Below are 14,898 nucleotides of genomic sequence, written 5' to 3' on the forward strand. Positions count from 1 at the left end.
ATGATTACCTATACACGTGCTATGCAGATAGCCAAGGCTGTCACTAATTAAAGTGTATCGTACAAGTATTGTGTCCGGATGGGTATGTGCAGTTGGGGGGGGGGGCACCATTGACACGCCCTGTTACGTTTTGACTCATCACATTTGTTGTGCTAAGCCTTTTAGAAGCAACCTCGTCCCAAAATTTGACTTGTATCTCTTTAATGCGTGCAACGACCGACGTCATTTCCTTGTTGACCACAAGGTTTAATCACGAAAATATCAACAGATGACAAAAAGAAAGTGCAATTTAAAAAGTATAAATCGAAGAGATTTTCTTGAAACTGCACAAAACAGAGAACAAATCACTAAGCTATGTCCACAGGGACAAATACATGTATTTTGCCCCCTCTCTTTGATTATTGTGTATTGCGCTCTGAGCAAATCGGCGCAATTCAGTGCTTTAATAGCGTAGGTTGACTTGAGCCTAAGAGCTCCAGATCAAGTGAATTGAAGTGAATCTGAAATCTCCGGAGACTCCAATGCAATCACTATTAACCTCGTTCCCATTATATCTGTAGGTATAAAATGTCCCTTGTGCAGTCAACATTTTGTGATATTCGCAGAACCCTATCGGGTATGTGGATGACCAACAATTCAAAAGCGGAAGGGCAGGTATGGAGCGGGCCGAATTTGATTGGTTGGGATACTATTGATGCCGTTATGATCCATCGATTCAAAAATGTCATATAACTCTTCCAATTCCGAGGATCTGTTGAACATTTAGAGTATTTCTCTCTTTTTTCACCCAACATTAAACTGTAAAATTTAGGATAGATTAGTTAAATTTCAATGTTCTGTGCAAACTGTCGTTAGGTATAACGATTATGATATTGATTTTTTCAACCAATAAACAGAGCCTATATTAGGTTTTCAAAAACAATTGCCCTTTTTTGTAATCCAATGCCATACATATATACAGGGTGAGTAAATAAAAAGGAAACCCAAATGGCAGGAGCAATTTGTTAATGAAGTTAACATGTATACACTTCAAAAATCTAGCACATGAATGCCCAATGAAGAAGCTCTCTTTAAGTACAAGAATCATTCAAACCACTTATGTACTTCCCAATTTTAAACACAACCACCATTTTAAAGTTTTGTCCACGGATCACAAAAAAGGTAAGTGTTTTTCAGCAAGACGAAAACAATTCACCCTGTATAGGACCATTGAAAAAAGTTTATAACAGGTAGCTAATGTATCAGTTTTGTACGTTCGAGCATGGTTTGAGATACACGAAGTTGCCTCTCGTCTTTACATGTCGACAGCTTTGCGATTATTACGAAGTTGGATGACCGGTTGTACTCTACCCACAATTAACGCACCCCCAACCGTTGGGGATCATTATGGTAAGGTATCAATTTCACCAAGTCGTCATTTGCATATTGCATTGTGTATGAGCTTGTGAGTCAACGACTGAGCAATGCAAATACTATGGCAGTCGAGAGCGTTAAAATCAACAAGTGCATCCTTCCAACATGACCCTTCAAACTGATAAATTTTACGCCACGCGTCCTACTCACCAAACATTACACATAACAGTGTTAGAATGAATTAACTGAATAAAAATGTTGAATTGATTTCACAAAGTATAGTTAACTATCCGGTTTTTATGACTTACAATGTGTGTTCATACTGCCTACTGGAAAGACCAGGACATGTTCTGCCTGTGATTAAATAACATTTTTAGTTATTTTAATCTTGAACTAATCTGAGTCAGTTTTGCTTTGAAGTTAAAAACAAAAATAACAACGGGAATCAGGTGTGTTCAGCATGTGGCACTAAATAATAATAAGTTCATTGGTAAAAGCCATACGTGTTGGAAGGCACAAGATATTATTGACCACGAGCTTGTAAATTCCGCACAATATTGCCAAGGTTTTCTCGCAGAAAACAAAAACACTGATTCCCGCGGATGGGTAAAGGTTAAGTCAGCTTGTTATTTCCGCTAGCAGGAGGGCGACTTTATCGTAAAAATAGAACAAAGTGGAGCAGTACATTGCAAAGAGTTCTCGCGACTAGTCAGGGACTGCGTGGGAAATGTATCAATACGACTTTGGCGTCCACTTCCTGAAGTCGATTTCACGACACTTGTCTTATCTTATTGCGCATTTCAGGACTTCATGTTGTGAGGTAGATTCCAGCTAGAAATGCCATCCAAGACCAATCGCGCAAAATGCTACTATATTGCGAGTCAAATCAAGAATAATCAAGAATATTTCTTGCACTACGAAGTCCTATTATATCTAAAGCTTGCCGCACACGAGAGCTACGTGCTTAGCAAAAAGTCATTCGAGGCCATTTGCTCAGCACGTAGCTCACAACATATCCTCGTGTGCAGTAATTTTGCTGAGTTTTCCGCCTCGCGAGGCCGAGAGGCAAATATCTCGCCTATTTGATTTCTATCGCCTCGCGAGGCGAAACACTCACCGTGTGTGGTCAACCTGAGCTACGTGCTGAGCCAACAAGATTAACTCTAGCCACTGAAATCAAGTACTCTCTTCTAAAGCCTGCTGGCGTTTGTCCCCATTTTGTGCTTTCAATGGCTAGTTAATCATGTTGGCTCAGCACATAGCTCAGGTTGACCGCACACGGTGCTTTTCCTCACGAGGCGAAAGAAATCAAACAGGGGAGATAGTTGCCTCACGGCCTCTCGCGAGGCAGAAAACTCAGCAAAAGTGTACTGCACACGGGGATGTTTTGTGAGCTACGTGCTGAGCAAACCACATCGAAAGACTTTTTGCTCAGCACGTAGCTCTCGTGTGCGGCGGGCTTAAACAATCACAAAGAGTTCAACATGTAATCTTGCCTCGGAAATCAAACATAGGCCCTATACTACAGACCTTGCAACAAGAGGAACAAAGCAAGCGGGCTGCCAACATTGGTGATTTCGTCAGGTAATGTTGGTTTCCTATTATAGTCTGAGGATCAGACGTTCACGCGACGCTTCGAGCCAGACAATCGGAGCCGACTTAAGAAATTGAAACATCAATAACCGAGCAGAAATTCGGCCTGACCTGTTGAGTTGTCAATTAGCTGCCATGTTTTTGTAATACAACAATGGGTTACGTGGGCGTCGTCAGGATTTTTTTCTAGAGAGGGGCTAAGCACATTGCCCCCGAAATCCCTGTACTTTTCCTGCATATTCTTGATTATCATTTTTTCGAGGGTGGGCAGGGACATTTGCCCTCCCCCCAATCCATTAAGTTAACAGTAATGTGACTTCGCACCTCTTTTTCTTTCTCCCCCCTTTTTTCTCCGTTTTTTCCTGTTTGCTTTTGCCGGGGGGGGGGGGGTAACAAGCGCCCCCCTTTTGCCCCTCCCCCTCGCGACGCCCATGCCGGGTTACCGAAAACCCGATAGAAGGCTCCCGCTGGATGGTCATATCATAGACGCTTGTGTGCAAGCGGCTATTCCATAGTAAAAACTAGGTTTCCCATGCATCCCAGCAGGAACGTGACGAAGATTTGCCACTGACTGTTGACATTACGAGCAAGTACTTTATTCTGAGGACTGATGTCTTTAGAAGGCATTGAACCCGTGCGTCGTAGTTGCAAAAAACAAAAAAGCATTCAAGTACATGCAGCTACAGCTCGATATGTACAGTGGCAACACTGCCATGCAAATATTTCTACCTTTTGCTTTAAGATTCAGGCCCTGAAGCTGTCTTAAAATGGTTTACTCAGGGATTACTAGGATGGCGAATCGGTAATTGTATTCATCGTGTTGGGGAAAACATCCCCTTAACCACATCTACAAAGTGTTTTTCGCATGTCCTTTCCCTTTTAAACTAAAGGCCAAAGAAACGCTTATTTTTGTACACGACTTTCCCAAAATTCAAGAAAGGAATTCTTTCAAGATGGCATTTTATAATATTCACCTGTCTTTTCGGGCTGCTTGGTAAGACAAATGTCTTATAAAGCGACCTACTGATGTGTTCCCCACTACGCAACGTGGCTTACCTCAGATCACATGAATAAACGGGGCGACAGGACTAGTTAAAGGGAAGATACAACATTTGCAAAAATCAAAAAACGAAATGATCAAATTATCACGAAATACCTTACTGGATTGTTAGGGAATGACAGTCCAAAGTATTCTGTAAAACCGTGGTTCCTGGCCGGTGTGCCGACATTGTCAAGTAAAATTTTCCCAACGCTCCTAATTTTTCAAATTTAGTTATTCCGCATTTCTTTGCAATTGATTACACACATGTGAAGGGGTACAAGCCCGCTAGACTGATTCTCTGACCTTACAATTCCCCAAAGTCTATAAATTGGTCCGTTTCATCTTAAGTGGGGTCAGGGAACCAGACTACAAGAACATGATTGGTTTTCTTGGTTTTTCCAGCATCTAAGAACCTCAAAACGTGTAACAAGTCATTTTAACAATATTTGCTATGACGTACTAATTCTCCAAATCCATGTATTTCTGAAACTTACAGCAAAAGCAAATGTTGTACATTCCCTTTAAGTTACGTATTAATGCAAAACTGCATCGCATGTCGACTTTTGAACATCGTAAACTGGCTAATGAACTTTAAAACGCACAGATGTTTACGAGTGTTAAAGGCACATAGGATCTTTTGTAATATCCAAAAACGTTGCCCTTTCACCGATGTATTTTATAAACACTGTATACTCAGTGTTGTCCCAAGTGACTGTGAGAAAAATCACTCGGGTAAAACCTAATTTACATCATTCCGACGCAAATTCCAGCTTTATGATCATAAATATGATAGTCCAGTGGCTTGGGTCCTGATTGATGCTAACTATTTTGACATTTGGGAAAAGGCTATAGGAAAAGGTCTTTTAACTAGATCTTCTTTGTTTTGTTTTCGTGGAATTCGTCAGCCTAGTTCGAGGCCAAAGGTCACTCAATTTGGTATTTGCTACAAAGAAAGAACGAAAAGTGCAAATGGATACAAAGAAAGAAAAAGATGCAGGATGACCAAAAATCTTAAAATTGCCTCGCCGTGGAAATTCGAAAACCGGGGGGGGGGGGGGGGGGGGGGGGGGGGGCTGGACACCACATGGCACTAAGGTTCATGATGCAAAATGTACATCTAATGCCAACTTGCGCGCTTACGTCCCTTAAAGGGATATTGCGGCCTGAAATACGCCCAATTGGGCTAAAAAAAACCCCGCGTTTTAAGCAGAATTATTTATTATTAAATGGAAAGATCATTTAAAAGTAGAATATAAACGTCCGCACAACCATCCTATAAAAGTTGGGCGTTTTTGTGTTATTCTTGCGAGCACCAGGCCCAGGACTAATTTCGGGGGTCACCAATTTGTCACGAAGAATCGAGCTGTTCAGGGCTAGTTTTATTTCCAGACGCACAGTGGTCGCCTTCTGAGGACGTGTGAAAAACAAAATGTGTGTATTGGTGCTGTCTGTATGTGACACACACAGCGGGTATTAAACACTGAATGAAAACGACTGGAAATACGTATACGTACTCAGTGGAGTCTGATGTAAACATCCGGGTTTTTTTCGTCTTTTCTCAGGAACGGTAAGGCATTAAGTTAAAATCTTTTCAACTAGACCTTTAGAATATCATAAGTAAACAATCACGCAACGGTACATTAAAGCTTCCGTTATTCCATTTTTTTTCAGAACTGTTTGATACATTTGGGGGGGGGGGGAGGGATCCAATGGCACATCCCCTGGGCCAAAAGTGTGGGGGGATTTCCGCCCAAGGACAATTTACATGAAAATCTCACACGAAATATGCATTACCTTATAGGTTATTTGAGTGAAATGTATGGGTTTCCCGATGAATTGGTCAAGAGTGGAGGTGCAGAAAGAACAAGTCTGTTTTCGTCCCTGTGCGCCTTTGTATCAGACATACTTCGGCAAACGGTCGTGGAACCCTACATTAAAATCTTAAATTGACAGTGTTTCGTATCAATTTACTTCTGTTAGAAGTTTCAGGCCATTCATTCCAATCATCGTCACTCTGAGTGTACAGGCGCGGATCCGGGGGGGGGGTCCTTCCCCTACCCTTCCTTGATTTTACGGAGGCCAAGTGTCCGGAGAAAAAAACCCTGTCTACATTTCATATTTTTTTTGCTGATGAACAACCCCCCTACAACAATTCCTGGATCCGCCCCTGGTGTATCCCGCATTCGGTTTCTGTCGAGTTATCGTGATGAGATATGATAGAGATTCCCCCGAGTACCTATAATTCTTGAAATACGAACATCTGCCTGACGCAACACCCTGATCACAAGGAAAGTGTCTTAAGTAACGCCTTGTGATATCTGTGTCGCCTTCTTCTGAAGCATCTAGCATGTATTAATGCGCCGTGCAGGTCTCGGATACCCATTAACGAGAAATTGAAGGTTTTGCCCCAGGAATAAAGTTACACTGCTTTTCGTACCTGACACATACTTGGATGTATTATTTACGGGACAGGACGTCCCTAAATGTTCCTGACTCCGTTTATAAGAAATCCATTTTATTGGCCTCAGAAGATGATTGCTCTTAAAAGATGATTCCCTATGGAATAATTACGAGGTCAGACAATAACTACCAAATAATATATAACTCATCAGTCACTGACGAAAAACACAATAAATAAGGGCTACGATCATGGATGACAAAGCTCAAATAAGCTAGATAGATCAAAGATCCGAAATAACCTGCGCTTAAAGCACTGGGTCAGGAAAACTCAATGGCGAATCAACGAAATGAATTCAAGTCACTACATTCCTCGCTCACAGTCACAGCTATTCCGTCTTTTTGTGAATTCTCTGCATTGCACATACAACAGATGTTAAATTGTAAGTAGAAATCCCATGCACTGAAAGTACCAACTTGTGTACAAGAGCACGCACGCAGACAGGCAAAAACACGTTTACTATTTACTTTTGACGATGTGCAGTTTGTGCCATTAAAGATTTGTTTTGCAAGACCAGCCGTGTAGTTGCGAAGGCCGATTTCTTAAGATTACGCACAACTTCATTTTTAAGGAACCGGGAACAACATGCACACAGACATGTCCACGTTGGCGGGCGAAATTTTTGAATATTAATTTCTCCCATTTGGAAGACCGTATCTTCATTCAACTTTCAGGGCTTGTTTACCTTATAATGATCCAACTATGTGCTTAAAATCGTTTTGATATGTTCAGTACTTTTCGTTGAAATTGATAAAATATGCCTGGCTACGTGCATTTTTAAAAGTTGTTACACTGGTGTTTGCAATATATGTCAATATTTTCAAGGTGTGCAGTGAAAATTTGCAGAATAGCCTCCTTCACGAGTCTTTAATTGATAAATATCACCCTTTTTGCCGGATTCCATTGGTCGATACCGAGACCTAGGCGAAGTCACGTCGTCATTGTTGCCCCCAAATCAGCCAACCTGAAAACCGTGCACGTGAGTTAATTTGGTCGGCAACAATTCCTCGTTGAAATTTACCTTGGATATAGTTCAATGTGCAACACAAGCGTTTGCAACAACAGATTAATCTGAAATTCGGAATATACTAAGATGATATAAGTGTTCAACTTTTCGTGAAATAACAACTTGAGGGGATTCCTAGAAATTGAGATAAATACTTAGATTTGGGGACGTTTTTGAACAATTTCATCCCGACTTTAAGGTCAGCTTTACCAGTTACCAGAATTGACGTTTCGGCATCGACGACAGCGATTTTTTCACTGACATTAAGTTTAGATTTTCTTCTTCCGTTATAATTTAACATTTGAATCATACTGAGCATATTTTCTGAGAAACACAATATTCAAAAAGGCCAAGTTTGTAAGGGTGCATGAATTTCACTGCTTTGTTATACGTCCAAGTACGTAATCAGATTAACTTTGTTGAACAACGGCGACGCTTTGGTCTTCGCATCCACACGGCTGAGATGAAGTATTTATGCGAAAACGGTTCAGAACGTTTAGCCATTGCCTTTTCTCATTATAACCACAGAGAAAAAAAACGAACACTATAATGATGACTGAAACCCAAGAGAAAATCAATCAAAGAGGGATTCTGTGCTGGAAAAGTTGCACAGACAGATCATGCCCCTTGTCAACAATCCAAACACGATTGGCCTGAGGTTGTAAGGAAAAACAATTTCCAGCTTCAATGTGGACAAAGATTGCTTCCAGGGACAAACAAAATATGTTAGATAGAAATTTGTTTGGGATCGAACTCACAATCTCTTCGTGGCGCCTCCTTTCACTGCCGCGTGATTACATTCAAAGAATTTCCCCAGGGATACGACACATGAGTTTGCGTACAACAGTGCTGTTAATTCAGCTTCAAGCAAACAATCCGTGGGGAACAAAGCCTCCCCAGTCAGGATTTCGCGAGACAGTCCCATTTCTGGCCTTTTCTCTTCGGTGTTAAACATCAATTAACTGTTTCTTTGAATTGTCCCCATTTAACACAATCATGGACGCGGTCATGTAGTTTTCAGTGCTTGATTACCAAACACCAATTAGTTCAACAAAATGGAAAAAATGTTACACCGAAAAAGACAAATTCCTCCTGCGATTTTACCATAGCGATTGAGACTGAACAAACTTGTAGCCACATGCCTACCACCAATGTAATAATAAACCACCAAGGCAGCAGTACCCTGTCTTCAAAAATCAAGCAACTTTCCTCGAAACTTCCAACCGTGCAAACTAAACAGGCCTATTGTGCTGGAAAATTGGTGTGTTAATTACCTGACGAAGTTGAGCATCTATTGCCTCATATTTATTGAGTACCAAACCCATTAAGTCAACTAATAATATTAGGATTCGGATTGGACATTTGTTAATATTTACCAGTTTTATCGACCAATCCGGGCACGCTATCAATTCTATCACGGAGGCCCCTTTTAATCATTGTGAAAGCATTGTGCTAGCTAGCTATTGTTCAGACAATCCGGCACGGTGCAGTAGCCTTGTACAATAACAAGCACAATGGTTTATCCATTGAAGGGGAGAACGTGCCCGATCTGCTTTGACGTCGACATGTCGCGTTGTGAAATTGCATGTTCGTAAAAGTGCTACGCGGTAGAAACTAGAACAGAATGATCAATAAACCCTCATACAGGTACAGTCATCGTACAGTCAAATAACTTGGAACCCTAAGGCTCTCTTGAACTTCGCGTTTAGAGATTCGTTTGTCGAGCGCACATTTCACGTGTGCTCTTGAACGAGGCAGGAGATGTGGGAACTAAAGTACAGAAGCTTGAATTGCCTTCCGCGATACCGCGTTACCGTGATAATTTATCACAGAAATCCGGAATTCAAAGATTGTTCCTTCCTCGATACCGCGTTACCGTGATAAGTTATCACAGAAATCCGGAATTCAAAAATACATATTCCTCGATACCGCGTTACCGTGATAATTTATCACAGAAATCTGGAATTCAAAGATAGCTTTTCCTCGATACCACGTTACCGTGATAATTAATCACAGAAATCCGGAATTCAACGATAATTTCTTCCTCGATACCGCGTTACCGTGAAAATTCATCACAGAAATCCGGAATTCAAAGATAATACCTTCCTCGATACCGCGTTACCGTGATAAGTTATCACAGAAATCCGGAATTCAAAAATACATATTCCTCGATACCGCGTTACCGTGATAATTTATCACAGAAATCTGGAATTTAAAGATAGCTATTCCTCGATACCACGTTACCGTGATAATTAATCACAGAAATCCGGAATTCAACGATAATTTCTTCCTCGATACCGCGTTACCGTGATAATTCATCACAGAAATCCGGAATTCAAAGATAATTCCTTCCTCGATACCGCGTTACCGTGATAAGTTATCACAGAAATCCGGAATTCAAAAATACATATTCCTCGATACTGCGTTACCGTGATAATTTATCACAGAAATCTGGAATTGAAAGATAGCTATTCCTCGATACCGCGTTACTGTGATAATTTATCCGGAATTCAAAGATATCTATTCCTTGATACTGCATCTTTACTTGTCTAGACGTAAAGCAAGATTTTGACACTGCGCTGTGGTTTGGTGCTAATTACCATCGCCAGGGTGGTAAATTGCTCTTTCCTCGAAAATGAGATCGAGCACTGGCACAATGATTCCAAAGTATATGAATACTCGCTCCTATTATAAAGTTCATCACATCAAATTTAGGCCGTTTCATATTTTGAGTTTAAAATGGTGCATTTTACTTTAAGTCTTCAATATTATCCAAAATTGACTAGAATTTAATCAGCCAACCACCTATCCAAAAATGTGACCTTGGACAACAAAATGTGCGAAATCCCGATTTCTAAATTTTCACAGTAACGCGGTATCGAGGAAGGGATTATCTTTGAATTCCGGATATCTGTGATAAATTATCACGGTAAAGCGGTATCGAGGAAGGGATTATCTTTGTATCGCGGAAGGCAATTCAAGCTTCCGTACTAAAGTGATCGGAATTTTGTGTCACACTTGTGCGATGTGTGATTTCGCCAATGCTCTACTCATGACTAGCCAAAGTGTGTCCGGCCTACGCCAATGCTTGCTTCTGTAAACCACATTGATTATTGATCTGAATTAATGCCGGTCCATTAAAGGCAGATGTCGTGTCATGACCGTTTTAGTATTAAAATATGATAAAAAATGTTATCAGGTGTTCTGCATGCGACTATGTTTGCGCCAAACAGGCGATGGGGGTAACGTAGGCAAGCAATCTTTCGACCTTAGAACAGTATTCAATATCAAAGGGTTTGATAGAAAAAGGGTCGCAAATGTTTCAACGCTATATCGCAATGTAATTACCAACGAAACAATTATGCACTCGTTAAGAATGAATAAGGTGTCCTTTTTTTAAATTTTTTTTTTACAGTTTTATGACAACGATTTATTTTTCCTTGGGGAAAAATATATAAGGGCAGAGGATCTACATATTTAGAATGAAAAAAAATATGATACGTTTATCAGTTACTAAACGGAAATAACTTGTAAGTGACACAACTAAGGACCCAGACATTGGCATTTCCAGCAGGTGTACGGGTGATGTTGTGAAGTCCACCTGATGTGATGTCCACCTTGCAGCCCTTCAGGCCATCAGTGATAAGTGGTAACTTGGAAGCTACACAATCGATGCGGGTGAGACGATGCGATCTCTCAGAGCAATTCATTCTCACTTCAGCTGGGATTTCTCTGTATGTATTTGAACATTACACTGTCCATTGGTCTATGATTTGATGACCAGAGGCAACCACTTTAGTCGCTATCGAATGAATTCATCAAGAAATTTTCCACTTCACAATATCGAGAGAAATTATACAGCTGTCCAGAGCATACTTCAAATAAAAAAAGAATCATACATTTTTTCCAAAGAAGGTCGACGAGGATCGTGCAGGGCACATGTAATGTATCGGAGAAGGGCTAGGACGTGACCAGAATTACTTCAGGGAACAGGTTTGTTGTCATTCACGATTGCTTACGGACGGTTAGTTGAAACGTGCGTCGAAACACAATGAACAAGTTGGCTGTGAAAACTTTCCAAATCCCACATTTGCTGCTTAATATGAAATGGCAATCTAAAGCGAAGTATACATTTTTTAAGCCTTATTAACTACGATTTAAGACTTAAAACTACCCTGAATTTTATTTATTACCGATCATTAGAACGCAATGCGAGACCATTTTGGTGGGATTAAATATTGTCACTGGGCAAGAAGATAAGTACTCCATGTCGGAAAAGGGCGTTGTTTTGTATAAGGCCACGGCTATTCATTACTGCGCGCAAAATGGCAAAACTGAAGCAGAAGCAACAACACTGAAATCGGGATTGTTATTTCAACAGCGTGTGTCTAAATTACATCGCCTATCCCGATATCGCATTCCCGCGATCCGCAGCCATATATAGCAACGATACTCCCACAGACGTAACGACGGCTCTTAGATTTCAATGCCTGGATTTACTGGACTTGCTATAACTAATTCGAATGATTCGTTTCAATTTTGTTTTTAAATTTCCTTCAAGGGAGAGTCTCTGCAATTTTGTTTTTGAAAGGTGTGAACCGTTGTTGTGGTACTATCAGATCTAAGTCACTTACCTGTTGAATGAAGAAGACAAGAGGGCATCCCAAGGAGCCGAAGAGCCAGTCTTCCTTCATGATGTAAACGAAGGTGAAGGGCATACAGAAGATAGCTGAGAGGAGATCAGCCACGGCCAGATTGACCAGGAAATGATTCAGGTCCGTCTTGGCTCGGGCAGCGAAGCCTAGCACGGCAATCACCAGGACATTACCGGCTACAGACAGGGCGATAGTCAATGAATAGACGGTGCTAATCAGTGACTGTACGGTCTTGTCTTGAATCCCGTACTGCAGATCGCAGTAATCTTCCTCTGGTTCTCCGGAGGGTTGAGACGATGGGGTTAACCCGGTGCCGTTCCCTGGCAGCCAGTCCGTCAGATTACCCTCTGGTCGGTAACGAACCAACGTGGTGTTGCTTTTAGCGATCTGATCGAAAGCTGAACCTAGTAGGGCGGGCAGCAGATTCTCTTCGGCTGCCATTTTTCTTTTACTTTCAACTTATCTTCAAAAAAAAAATTGTTTTATGTCTGGAGCAGAAACACTTTAAGTTCAATTCTGTATGGTTAGTTCGTTTTTGTCAAACAGGTTATTTTGGTGCGACAAATGTCTGCAAACGACGCCGGAGATGGGTAAATACTTTTAGAGAATACGTACAAATAGTTTTTGTCCGCAAAGTTTCTAGATGAAGGAAATCCAGTAGTACTTTATACTGAATTTAGGTCAAAATCAGTATTTCTACTGACAATGTTTTCACACAGTGTTCTCACAAACTAATCAAGAATGCAAACTCTTTCCTGGATGCAATAACTTGGAGCACTGCTCAGCTACAGTCCAGTTGAACTCGCGGTCAAGCAGACGACACTCCATTTAGCACGCTGGTTGTGCCAGCGAGAAACCAGTCTTCATTCGCTCCGCCACTCAGATGTCCGTCCTCAGGAACAACTACCGCCGTCACGCCTCGTGCTCATCTTTTTAACCAGTTAGTGTTGCCATGGTGACGCAGGGCACATTCCATTTTTTGGCCTGTCGGGGGAATGGGTTTACAGTCGAGTGTTAGAGCAAAGTGCCCGTGGGGTCAGGACGTCAGCCGAGACTCACTCTGTGAAAGAAGATAGAAGAAAAAATAGCTTAACAAAGATCATGAATGAAACTTTGCAAGTTATATTATGCCGCCAGAGTTTTTTCCCCTTAGTTTTTTTTTTGGTGAAGAATGTTTTCAAATAGCTGTCATCTCACAATAAGGGGCCCTCATAAAAACATGAATGGCCTAAGGTGGGGGTTGGCCAGGCACTTTCAGCAGATCCTGTCAAAGAGTTAGCTGCATCATCTGCCTGAGGAAATGAAGGAGCCTGGATGGAAGTTTTGTTGCGTACGCCCTCGCGATGGAGCATAACTTACAGGAATTTCGATAAAACACGAAGAGAGTTCCAGAAACTAAGTCTGATTTTTATGACATGCTTTTGAAGCTTTTTACACTGCAAATCTCTCAATATTCGGCAACAGAGTGGTCTTTGTTGCACAGAGTTTGCCCAAAAAGTGCAACATTCAGAAAACAAATAATTTAAGCTGTTTAATGCTTTTTCTTCATTTAAATTATATATTACATTAAAGCCTGATTTTCTCAATCCACCCCTTTTTACCCAATTACATTTGGGCCACTAGATCCAGCAATGCAATTAATAAAGTGAAAAGGTGTAAATTTCACTTGGGCCACTTTTACCTGTGATGTCACCAACTTCAGTGCCCATTCGATGCTTAACCCAGATTCAGCATGTCCCGGTGAGAGTGGCCCAAATAAAATGTACACCCTTTCGATTAATTGATTGTACTTCAGGATCTAGGGACCCTAATGGAATGGGTTAAAAAGGAGTGGCTTGCGAACAATTCAGGCTTTATAATGTAACATATAATATTATAATTGAAGAAGAAACATTATCAGTTTTAATTATTTGATTTTTGAATGTTGCACTCTCTTTTGCACACTCTGTATTTGCAAAATGAAGAGTTACCGGACCTGCTTTGAACTGTCGTTTTATCAGGGTGATTCTAGTCAAATGCTGTTTTGCTGGAAGCCAGGAAATGAACTTAATCACCCAAATTTGCAATATGAAAAGTTGATCTGTAAAATATATTTATGAAGAAACCCTCGTTCAAAACGTCCAACAGAACAAACATGAATCGCTGACGTCAGCTTTTTGCCAAGGAGTAAAGGGGTGCGACGTTGGGAATGGTACTATTCGTCTTCGCGTTTAAGTCATAACGACGTCGTAGCTTTAGAGGTGAATAAGAAGGAACAATATTAAGGCTCATATCATTTTACTTCATGAGCCCCGAATTTCAGATCTAAAAACAGTGACACAGTGAACGAAGGAGGGAAGGGGGGGGGCCTTTGGGGAACGAGCCCCGTGACCAAATCATCAAAAAGGGAGAAATGGAAAAAACATGTGGTATTATACTCAGTAATGTAACAGTCAAAACTGCCCGGAGGGACCGAAAATGCGGCTCATGCACCGGTCACAACCCTTTAACGTTGCTTCCTAAACAGCAATATTCTTTCTGAAATAATGTTCTTTCCCTTCCCCCGGCCTCTCCGAAGTTCACATTTCACAGCGAGAAAATTTCGAAACAAAATCGGTAACCAGCCATGCAAAGTATCTGGTCATAGTGGTTAAGACTGGTCACAGTAGCAGTATGTAAAAAAACCTTTGAATTGCAATCTGGCTTATCTTTTCCTGCATACAGCGTGTCCCAATAAACATTGTGCATGAAGAAGTCGCTGATTTGCTCAAAAGGTGGTCATACTAGCTCATCACATTTTATATTATTTTAA

At 41.0% G+C, this 14,898-nt stretch overlaps 1 protein-coding gene across 2 annotated transcripts in view; it reads right to left on the reverse strand.

Annotated features, from left to right (window-relative positions):
• LOC119731085 (substance-K receptor-like) overlaps positions 1–14,898 on the reverse strand; it is a 41,906-nt gene that overhangs the window by 12,946 nt on the left and 14,062 nt on the right. For both annotated transcript variants that reach the window (XM_038204097.1, XM_038204099.1), the window contains exon 2: positions 12,087–13,167. In XM_038204097.1, the coding sequence (XP_038060025.1) occupies positions 12,087–12,548 (462 nt within the window). In that variant the 5' untranslated portion in view covers positions 12,549–13,167. The remainder of the gene's footprint in view (positions 1–12,086; positions 13,168–14,898) is intronic.

The sequence above is a fragment of the Patiria miniata genome, unplaced genomic scaffold (genome assembly GCF_015706575.1).
Source record: "Patiria miniata isolate m_02_andy unplaced genomic scaffold, ASM1570657v1 HiC_scaffold_23, whole genome shotgun sequence".
Taxonomy (NCBI): Eukaryota; Metazoa; Echinodermata; class Asteroidea; order Valvatida; family Asterinidae; genus Patiria; species Patiria miniata.